Below are 10,983 nucleotides of genomic sequence, written 5' to 3'. Positions count from 1 at the left end.
AATATGTCTTCAAATAGTTCTACCCACATTTTTCTAAATAATCATCATACTTATTTCCTTCTTCGAACTTAACTTGTAATATGCTATTCATTCATTTGTTATTATTGCTCTCTCTTTCTAGAAAGTCCCACCTCAATGGGGCAGCAGTCTCATTTCTCTTTAAGCCCCATAGGCCAAATACATAGTACAGTATCTGGTTTAAGGCCTGTGCTCAATAAATATTTGTGGAAGAAATGAATGCCAAAGTCAATGATGTCTTAAGACTTTAGATAAGGATTGATAGAATCAAATACACAGAGACATTATGCAAAATAAGAATTAGAAAGGGTCACTTGGTTTGATCATTTGGTGGAAGTAGTAGATTTGGAGTGGAAGGCAGAGGTATGAGTGCCATGAGTGAGGAATAAGATAGGAGATGTCAAATGGGAGAACAGCAAGTATTTTAAGATCCCTGACTGGAAAGGGAACATGAAGGGTATGGTGCTACTCTCTTGGGTAAAAGCTCTTTTTAGATTTTTGTTAATGGGTGAGATTTGTGTATATTTCCTTATGAGGAAAAGGAAGGAACAAAGACCAAGAAACTGAAGGTACAGGAGGGAGAGGAGTAGATGATGGAGAGAGGTTATGGAGAAGATGAAATTGAATTGGGGAATAGAATTTGGAACCCAGGTGAGGGATAAATCTTGGATAGAAGGAAGGACACCTCTTTCTCTGAGGGGCAGGGCATCTTTTAGAGTCTTCATTTTGGCTGATAAAAGTGAAAAAGTAGAGGTTGGCATGGAGTTTAACATAGTGAACAAGTTTTGGAATACCACCCAGAGGCACTGACCAGGAATTCATAAAAGGAGTGCTGATTGTCAATGAAGAATCAGTGAAAATCATAAATTTAGTACCAGCTTCTACAGTTGTGTAATTTATTTGTCAAATGTTTATTAGGTATATGCTACATTCTAGATACTTTCCTTGCTATCAGTAGTGCCAAGGTAAATAAAACACAGCTTATGCTATATAGTGGGGGAGAGAAACAAGTATACTAATTAACAAAGCCTTGTGATGTGCTGTACTAGAAGAATAAAATTATATGACCAGAACAAGGAGGAGGATGAGGAGGGAGAGGAGTAGTTTCTAGTCATAAGATTGATGCATATAATTAAAGATTTCAGGATTGGAACTGCTCTTGTTGATAACAAAATCTTAGAGGAGGAGGTAGCTTCCTGGAATGGAGGAAGTCATGGAACTGTGAGATTTGCAGGTTGGAGGGACATTCAGCCAGATGCGGAAGAGGTTGTTTTGGACAGCTCCTCTGTGACTCACGTATCTGAACTCTTGATGAATATTTGAGAGTGACCTGGAAACTCACATATGCCAGTGATAAGGATAAGTAGAGGGTGACATAAGCAGATAGTAGAAACATGCAAGGAAGAAGTCATTGTACATGAGAGGGATGCCATCGTGATCTGAAAGGAGCAGTTAACAGAGGAAAATGCCCAAACCATTTCACAGTCTCTTGGCATGTGAGGCATCAGAAGATAAGCATCCTTCATCGCTCAAGAGAATTTTGGTCAAAACCATGGAATAGTGTTCTGAAGGTTGAAAGCGTAGAGGATTTCATGTATGATGAAACAGAGGTTTCAGAGACTCCAGTAGAAACCTGGAGTGGGAAGGAGTAAATCATGGAAGAGCGAGAGCGAGAGAGAGATTGAGACTGACTCACAGTGTAGCAATAGCTGAGGATACCAGAGAGTCAAGAATAGAATTAATTGGTCCTGAGATGCCACAAAGTCTCAGGTGTGACATAATTCTAGGGCCTGCACAGGACAGCATACCAAGTGGTGTCAGCTATCTGAGGGGTTGCCCCGCTTGTAGTTAGGGATTGTCCGCAAAAGGACCACTGGTTTCACCCCAAGACTGATGCTGGGAGCAAGTAAACATTAATGGTCTGTTGGAACCCAGAGTAAAATGCTGTTTAATCTAATATCTGTTCTTTTTCAAAACTTAGTTTTGAAGTAGTTTTATTTTCTCTGATTATGAAAGAAGTAAATACTCATTGCAAACAAAAAGGTAACAGAGACAAGTATATAGAATAAAAGAAAGATTACTTACAAATCCCAGAGGGAGATCATGGAATCACTGTTAACATTTTCATATGGCACTAATACAACTGTGAAATGCACTGTACTAGTCAGAGTTTCCTTTCTCTCCCTCTCCTATCCTCTGTTTCACCCCCCATCTTTGGTGCTGCTACCTTTCTGGCTTCATCTCTGTTCTCCAGATTCAGATCTCAGTCATGTCTAGAGAGGAATCACCTTACCTTGAGCTGTTCCAGGTATTAATTGAGCATTGAACAGATGGTTGCTGGGTTACCCGCCCTGCTGCAGACTTGCTGTGGCCCTGGCGCTCTGGATACTTCTTTTCGTTCCCCCAGCAGTCAGAGACTATGTTTCTAGAGCAAGTCTGGAAACCACTTAGCTTTTCATATTCACTTCTGAATAGAGAAAATGCTACATTGGAGATGAGGCAAACCCATCCTCTACACCTGTTCTTACACTATGGGGGTAGTCATTCAATATTGTTCACCTTTGAGGTACTCTGTTTTTTACCAATGAGAGCCAGTCCCTTGACCCAGATACAACATAACAGACCAGAGTGGTGAATGGACCTCTGTCCAATGAACATTAACTTCAGTTGCCCCAGCACAAGGAAAACCCTGAATAATGGTTTCAGCCCCCTGAAAATAACATGTGTGTACTTCCAGTTTTCTCATTTTGCCTCCAGAGAAGAAAGTAAAAAAGTCCTAGGAGGAACAATGCTTTCACCTTTTGAGCTTAATAAATTTGTCCTTTATTTTACCACATAAGTCAGAACTACTATATATCACAACCCTGCTAATTTTTTTTCTTTTCTTCCTTCCTCCCACCTATCTCCTGCCACTTCCCCAGAAGCATAAAATTTTCAACATCTGCTGTCCATTAGCATAAATAAACTCATGCTTTTAAAGTAAAAATAGGTTTAATGCTATATTTGTTAAAGACTGCATTACCATAAGAGGATAAAAATATTGTTGAATAAGAATAGATCATTTACTTTAGAGACAATAACATGCATTTATTGTGATTCCCTGAAAGTTGATTATTTTAGCCATAGATTAAAACCTTAGGTCTCAGCACAAGTTACATTTCCACTTCAGAAATTGTCAAGAAATTGTTTCTCAGGATGTGCACCTTTGTGTTTTGATTTATTTTTTCTGTTGCCAATACACTGTAGGCAGATCTAAAAAATGAAAGAGATGAAGTGCCATTTAAATTCAATCTTTGCTACATAAACCAATGTGTAATAACCTTTCTCCTTGTTTTTATATATCTGCTGTTAATTTGAGTTTTATGTAACATTTATACAATAGATAAGAAAGTACTGGGCCAAAAAAGAACAGAAGTGGAAAGAAATGGAAACAAGAGATCTTCAACGTCTAGAAGAACTGAAGAAATTAATGGCTGAACAGTCAGTAAAAGACAGAGAAAGGTAAAAGACAACTTTTAAATTGCGCGGTGATGGGGGTGTGAATGGAGTCTTCCATAATGTGCTGTGATAAACAATGTCAGAGGGAAATTTTCATACTTAATATCTCCTTATAGTACTTATATTCACAAATGTATAAAATGATACTTATAATGTATTTTAAACTCTCATATTCATATATGAATCTCTAGGTTTTCATTTTGTTCCTTAGTTAGCTTCCTAGATAAAACTCTCACAGAGGATTTCACAGTATTTGATTGCTCACTGTGTGCATGAAATGATACTGTCTGCTGCTATGACTCAATATTTTGACCTAAAAAGAGGAAACCATTATTCAGATGAAAAGGGAGACCCATTTACTATGAGTGAGGCGGGGGGAGACGAGACACAATTACACTGTGCCATATGGTATTCATTCTAGCATACTTAAGATGTAACCTATATAGGAAAAAAACCCTGAATTTCCTAGAATAATGTAATTTGAGAGCTGCAAAGAACATTTAAGATCAACTAACCCAGTCTCCTCATTTTATGAATGAGTACAATGAAAAATTAAAATATTTTTCCCAGGTTCCTGTCTCAATCAGGGTCTGTGAGGGGGCAGAGACAACATAGAAATTTGAATATGAAAAGCTTAAGATAAGAATAATCTTTGTTACATAAAGGGATAAAGAGAACTTGGAAAAACACCCCAGGGATGACGGAGGGTTTTCCTGGATAAAACAGATTTGGAAGTGGGGCTCCCTCTCCGTCGTGGGGATTCAGACCCTGTTGCAGAAGGTGTGGTTTCGGCCCACTGCATGGGGGAGAAATTTTCGGACACACTCAACCAGAACTCGTTCATGGTCACCGGGCAAACAGGAAATACCCTACTTGGGTGCAGGAGGCCGAAACTGGAAGCCAACCATTGGTATGTTGGAAAGACTCAGTGGGATTCTGACCATGGAAGTGCCTCTGAAATTTGATGAGAAACTGATTATGGGTGACATTGGGACTCCAAGGGCATGAGCACCACTGGTTGTCTCCTACACATGCTGCTAGCAGCCACATTGCAGGAACAAGAAGGGGTAAAAGCTGGCACCAGGAAGGAAAGCTGCTTCCTCCTTCGGTGTCCTTCCACCACTCTTTGCTGACATAGATTAACACAGTGCTAGCTGCAAGGGAGAAATAATTACAGGGTCCAGCTCTGTTTCCATAGAGCAAACAATGAAGGGCGGATTTGGAGCTGAGAGAGTATAAATCGGTAACTGACATAGTTATCTAGTTTAGCTAGCTCCTGAGTGGATTTTCACAAAAGATACATTAAGGATCTCTTCATTTCATAACAGAAATCACAGTAAGTTTTCTTTACAGTTAGTCAATGTAAAAAAAATTGCCCCAAACTCTATACTTCCTGTTCGATTTTGCTGCAAACTTAAAACTGTTCTAAAAAGTAAAGTCTATTTTAAAAATTGCCCCTTGGACTTACAAATAACTTTGGAGGACATCACCATTTTATACAATGCGGTTCACTTGTATCTAGGAAGCTTTGTGGCCTGTGGAACAGCTATCTCAAACTCCAGCCACAAGCTTGCAGAGAGAATCTGGAGTTCCACATAGATGCCAGGCAATTCCTAAAGATCTGCTGGGTGAAATTCACATTATTTTCCAGTTTTCTCGAGATTTTAGAGCTGAGTTTAATCTACTGTGGAGAACACTGAGAATATATTAAAGCAAAGGTCAAGACTCAGAGGTGAAACAGCCAGTGAGAGTGAGCAACCAGTTAAGGCAAGCACAAAGCAAGATATAGGAGGAAACCAGAAGACAGGCCATGCCATGGGTCAGAGGCAAAAGCCTACAAACAGCTAAATACTAAAGGGCGAGGCAAAGGTGAGTGTCAAAAGGCTGGTTGGATAAATCAAACTATGCTGGGGAAACGAAAGCCAGCCACAGGAATTAGAGGGGGCGGAAAAACAGAACAGATGTGAGGTCCGGAGACATGCTTCTAATAGAATCTCTCCTCATAGCCAGGGAGTTTCTTTGATTACAGAGCCATTTCAGTCTTTTGCTTCCTGTCCCAATAATTATCAAGATTAGCTGACTAAGAACTCCAGTTGAAAAGAAGAAAAGAAAAATCAGATTAATCTGCATTACATAACAGGATAAAAATAGGCAAGAGCACAGTGAAAAAGATTACTAAGCACTAGGAACGAGGAGACCAGGATGTTAGTCTTAAATCTTCCGTGAACAGTGTATGACTTGGGGAAAGTCATTCATTTAACCTTTACAAGGCTCTGTTTCGTCTTTTGAAAAATTGAACTGGATGACTTCTGTGGGCTAAGTGAGCGATCAACTTTTAAGGGTCTATGATCTGTATGATTAATTCACGTGAAATGTTGTAGGTTCCGGTAATTATGAATCCAATGCTTGCATGCCAATGGGAAATCAGTGAGAAAGGCAGTTAAAATACCAAGATAATACATCAGGAAATAATTATCAGAAATGTTTGGATAATGTATATAAAGGCATAGTCCTCATTCTGTGATTTAGGAACATAAAGTTCAACATGTAAAAATTGCTGGTAGTTTTTGCTTCTGAGAAGAAGCAAAAGTTGTGTTACTTTATAACCATTCTGACACTAAGAAATTGATTGATTGATTAAAATGTTTTTTTGTCTACTACTGAAATACAATTCACAAATTTCCTGTTTGATGTAATTGTGGGCACATTTTTCTCATATCAGAATAAGAAAGTTTGAAACAGTTTCTAGATCTGTTAAAAATAAACACACACACACATAGCCTTGAGAGTTTGGAAATTTCTGTTGTTTATTTCCTTTTTCCTTTCCTGGTTTTTTGGTGTGTTTTTTTCCAATTGTAAGATAAAATTTCTTGAAAAACAATTTTCATACATGAGCACATAGATTAGATTGAACAATAAGAAAATTACACTTTTGTGGGTCAAAAATGGTTAAGTGTTGGCAATTTCATGTGGTTCAACATAATTTTAAAAATAGCAATTCGTTTTCTTTATTAATGATATTTCTCATCTCAATCTATTACAATATGTCTTTTGCCCTTATCATTTTATTGAAATTGTTTTCGTCAAAGTGTCCACTACCTGATGCCCTATTTTGATTTCTCAACATGCCATAGAGGTTAAGGGGGAAGGCTCTAGATCAGGTTGTCGACATTAGAATCCTGGTTCTATCCTGTGTAAACTTGAGTAAGTTATTTAATTTGTCTGAACTTCAGTTTCTTCATCTATACAATGAGGACATAAATAGTATCTACTCCATAGATTTGTTGCACAGAATGAGTGAAATATTGAATTAACATACTGACTGCCTGAAGCATAGTAAATTTCCATTAAATATAAGTAATTACTATCAACAGACTTTTTAAAACATGAGATACCTTCTAGCATAATTTTTTTTCTCAAAATATTTCAGCATTTTATATATTTTAGATAAACCATGTAATATGAGGACAGTCTTATAAAAAAATAAAACATTAAGGTTAAAGCAACGTGATCCTTGATCACTACCTTCGGACAATCTCTTCTCTAGAAATTATTGGTGTTATTGGTGATTTAATACATATACGTACATACTACCGTGTTTCCCCCAAAATGAGACCGGGTCTTATATTAAGGTTTGCTCTGAAAGACGCATTAGGGCTCATGTTCAGGGGATGTCATCCTGAAAAATCGTGCTAGGGCTTATTTTCCGGTTAGGTCTTGTTTACGGGGAAGCACGATACCTACATATACCTACATAAAAAATGAGTTTAAGAATAACAACAAAAAAAACAATACATTTTATAACAACATGTCATTGATTAGCTCTAGCTACCGTAGTGGCTGACTTACATGACAGAAATTTATTTTCTCACAGTTCTGGGGGCTACAAGTCCAAGATCCAGTTGACAGCATGATTGGCTTCTGGTGAGAAGCTTACGTTCCTGGCTTATAGACAGCTGCCTTCTCTCTTTGTGCTCAGAGAGTGAGGAGACAGACACAGCTAGCTCTTTGGTGCCTCTTCTTATAAGGGCACTCATCCCATCCTGAGGACCCCGTCGTCATGACCTCACCTAAACCTCAGTATTTCCCAAAGACCCCATCTGCAAATACCATCACGCTGGAGGTTAGGACTTTATCATATGAATTTTGAAGGGACACATTCAGTTTATAGCAACCATTGGTGTCAAAAAAAAGCACTTATATACATACAAATTATCTATTAACTACTATTTATTGGTTGCTGGTTATTGGTATATAAAGTTTTTGTACTGATTAGAAAATGTGCCTCCTTCTGCTGGCAAAGTGCATAGTGCCCCTACTAGAAGTAGATAAATTAGACAAAGAAAAGATTCCCCTTCTGAACCACGCTGCACAGCTTGACAAGTGAGGCAAAGCTAGATGTCATTCCCCATTTATACTCATGGCTGGGCATCACTTTTGCAAAGTAAAAACTTCAAAATAATACATGGTATCCCAGCAAACAGACCTACCTAATTCTTTTAAAATACTACATATTATCCATGTTTCTTCTAAAATTTAGTCATCTGGGATTTGTTTTCGTGAATGATAGGAGCTAAGTGTCTGATCTTCATTCTTTGATCTCAATTGATAGTCAGCTATCTCAACACCGATTATTTGCTGATTCATTCTTACTGATTTGAAATGCCACTTTTATTATATATTACACTTCTAAGTATGCTTCTCTATTCATATGGACTCTTCATTAGATTAAATAAAAACTGATCTTTATTTATATTTCTGCATGGATAACATACTGTTTTAATTATTCTGTTTGCTATCTCATAGAACAAGTATTCACTCACTGTTCTTTTCAAATATATCTTAGTTATTATTATGTCAAATTTCATTTTAAAAATCCTGTTGATTTTTTGCACTGAAATTTTGTTAAAGAGAGCTGATGATATAACAAATTTAATCTCCAATCTAGGGTTATGCTTCCAGAATAGCTCTTTAGTTCAAGTCTTCTCATAGGTTCTTTAGAAAATTTCACAGTGGGTGTAGGGGTGTGTGTGTGTGTGTGTGTGTGTGTGTGTGTGTGTGTGTGTGTGTGTGTTTCTGGTGAGGGCTTGGAAATTATTTTGGAATAGTAAAAGCTGGTGAGCAAGAAGCTGATTATCAATTTTCTTTAGTAGCTATGTGAGAAAACTGTCTGAACTAGGAAGTAGCAGTGGGGATGCAGACATCACAGAAGTTTAGGAAGTATTTAGATTAGGTAAAATATGGTGTCTCATTTCATTAGGGATGGAGTTTGATGGAAGACAGAGAGAGAAGCATGATCCTGAACATTATTGAGCTCTTTCTGTTCTCTTGGGTTGAAATCTTTAGTTATTTTGCTTTCAATGTCTTTTATTTTTGAATAAATTCATTTGGCTAGAGCTTTTGTGGGGTTTTTGGTTGTTTTCTGTTGTTGTTTTTTTCCCCTGTGTATCTTTGACCACATTCTATAAAGTTTGAAATGTGTTTTTATTTAATTTCCAAATGTTTACACTTCATTTTTGATGTCCTAACAGTAAATTGGCAGACATTGGAGTGCTTGCCAAAGGCAAGGTGTCTGATAGTTTTACATTTCTCTCGCTTCTCTACTTCCTGTGTCATTTCATAAAAATGTGCAAAAACTCAGCATGCTTGTGGGAACCTACTAACACTGCTACCTTTAACAGTGAAAATCCTCTTTATTGAAGAATAACTCATATATATCATTAATTCCCATTTTAAGTGTACAATTAAATAATTTGGGGTGAACTTATATCATTGTACACCCATTGCCATCATGCAGCTTTAGATCATTTATATCAGCCCCAAAAGCTCTCTTCTGCCCCTTCGCACTAATTCCCAATTCCACTCCCAGCTCCAATGACCACTGATCTATTTCTGTTCCAATTGATTTGCCTTTTCTGGACATTTTATATAAATGAGATGCATCTGGATTCTTTCTCTTAGCATAAAGCTCTTGAGGCTCATCCATGTCGTGGCACATATCATTAGTTTTTTCCTTTTTATTACTGAATAGTATTCCACTTCAGCATTACTTTAAAATTTTATTTTGCAAGGCAATATAGTTTTGCTTCTGCTGGTGAGGGATTAATATTAATGTGGGCAAGGTGGTAAAGAAAAAAAAAGAGGTTAAAATGTATATAAAGTATGATATCAATTCCACAAAAGGCTTTCATTTGTACCAGGGTCAAATATTCACTCACACCACTCCGAAATATGTAAAGAATAGTAACTGGTCTCAGTTATTTTATGGGCCCCCTTCCTGCAGGGTAGTGAAGAAAGATGGAACTATTTCAACTAAAAATATCTCAAGCTCCTTTACTTCAGAACGGTTTCATTTTTGATTTTCCCTTTCTCTTTGGGGGTCAAGTATAAATTCTAATCTCTGCTGGAGGTCAGGCAACCTCCTCCAGGGGGATGGCTGGTCAGCCTGCAGGTTCTGATGTCCCTCGGTCCTCATTACCCTCTGCAATTTCACCTCACCCCTCCACTTCCCTAGGGTATAAGGCAGTGCTAGCCAATAGAAATATGTAAATCACACACGTAATTTAAAACTTTCTAGTAGCCACATCAAAAGACGTAAAAGGTAGCAGGTGGAATTGACTTTAATAATACATTTTATTTAACCCAATATATCCAGAAACATTATCATTTCAATACGGTATGAATATAAAATTATAAATGATATGTTTTGCATTCTTTTTTTGGATGAAGTCCTTGAAATCTGTACATTTCACACATTCAGCACATTGCAATTTAGAGTAGTCCCACTTCGAATACCATCTTGTGGGTAGTAGATACTATATTGGCCAGTGGAGGTGTATAGGGCAGCTCAGCCGACTCTCGGCAACAAAGGGTTGAGTGGCTGCTCTACCTGCAGATCCTGACTCCCTTATAGAATTAATGTCATGATTTCTATAAATTTTGAGCCCTGCACGTCCCTTCATCCTGCATCTTTCAGAGCCTTCACTGCCCTGCCAGGAAGTCCTTAGTATCTCTTGTCTCTGGGAGTGGCCTTGCTCCTTATGCAAACCACTGGTAACACAGCTGGACTCACTGAGCCTTAGGATGCAGGCCATTATAGGCTGCTGCCATTGCTTCTGGCGCTGTGGTGCCCTCCTCCGGGTCTTGCCAGTTCTGGTTTTCCAGCACATGGATCATGCTCCCAGTAAGACCTTGTGCAAGCCATGAGAAACAAATGCTTTCTCATGTAGTGTCTAAACATCCCGTTCTGCTCCTGTGTTATTCTGGGCAGGATGCCATGTGGAATGCAGGGCCTTCCTGGAGGGCATTTTGTACCAGGAAAGTGGAGAGCCAGGCCCATGTGCTTGGATTCTCCCATAGCTATCTCAGTGTTTCTGCTAAGCCCCCAAACATCACAGTGTGATCCACTAAGCAGCAGAAAGTGATGGAGCTGGTATCTGAGATCTTCATCTACTTTTTTCCATACCA

At 38.2% G+C, this 10,983-nt stretch overlaps 1 protein-coding gene across 12 annotated transcripts in view; it reads left to right on the top strand.

The window, feature by feature from the left end:
* CCDC148 (coiled-coil domain containing 148) overlaps window positions 1–10,983 on the top strand; it is a gene marked incomplete at its 3' end in the record, with an annotated part of 459,403 nt that overhangs the window by 155,739 nt on the left and 292,681 nt on the right. For all 12 annotated transcript variants that reach the window (XM_081052570.1, XM_081052568.1, XM_081052569.1 and 9 more), the window contains one exon: window positions 3,401–3,519. In XM_081052570.1, coding sequence (XP_080908696.1) covers window positions 3,401–3,519 — 119 coding nt within the window. The remainder of the gene's footprint in view (window positions 1–3,400; window positions 3,520–10,983) is intronic.

Source organism: Rhinolophus hipposideros, assembly GCF_964194185.1.
Source record: "Rhinolophus hipposideros genome assembly, chromosome: 6".
In the NCBI taxonomy this organism is placed as follows: Eukaryota; Metazoa; Chordata; class Mammalia; order Chiroptera; family Rhinolophidae; genus Rhinolophus; species Rhinolophus hipposideros.
This window is presented reverse-complemented; position numbering and strand designations above follow the sequence as displayed.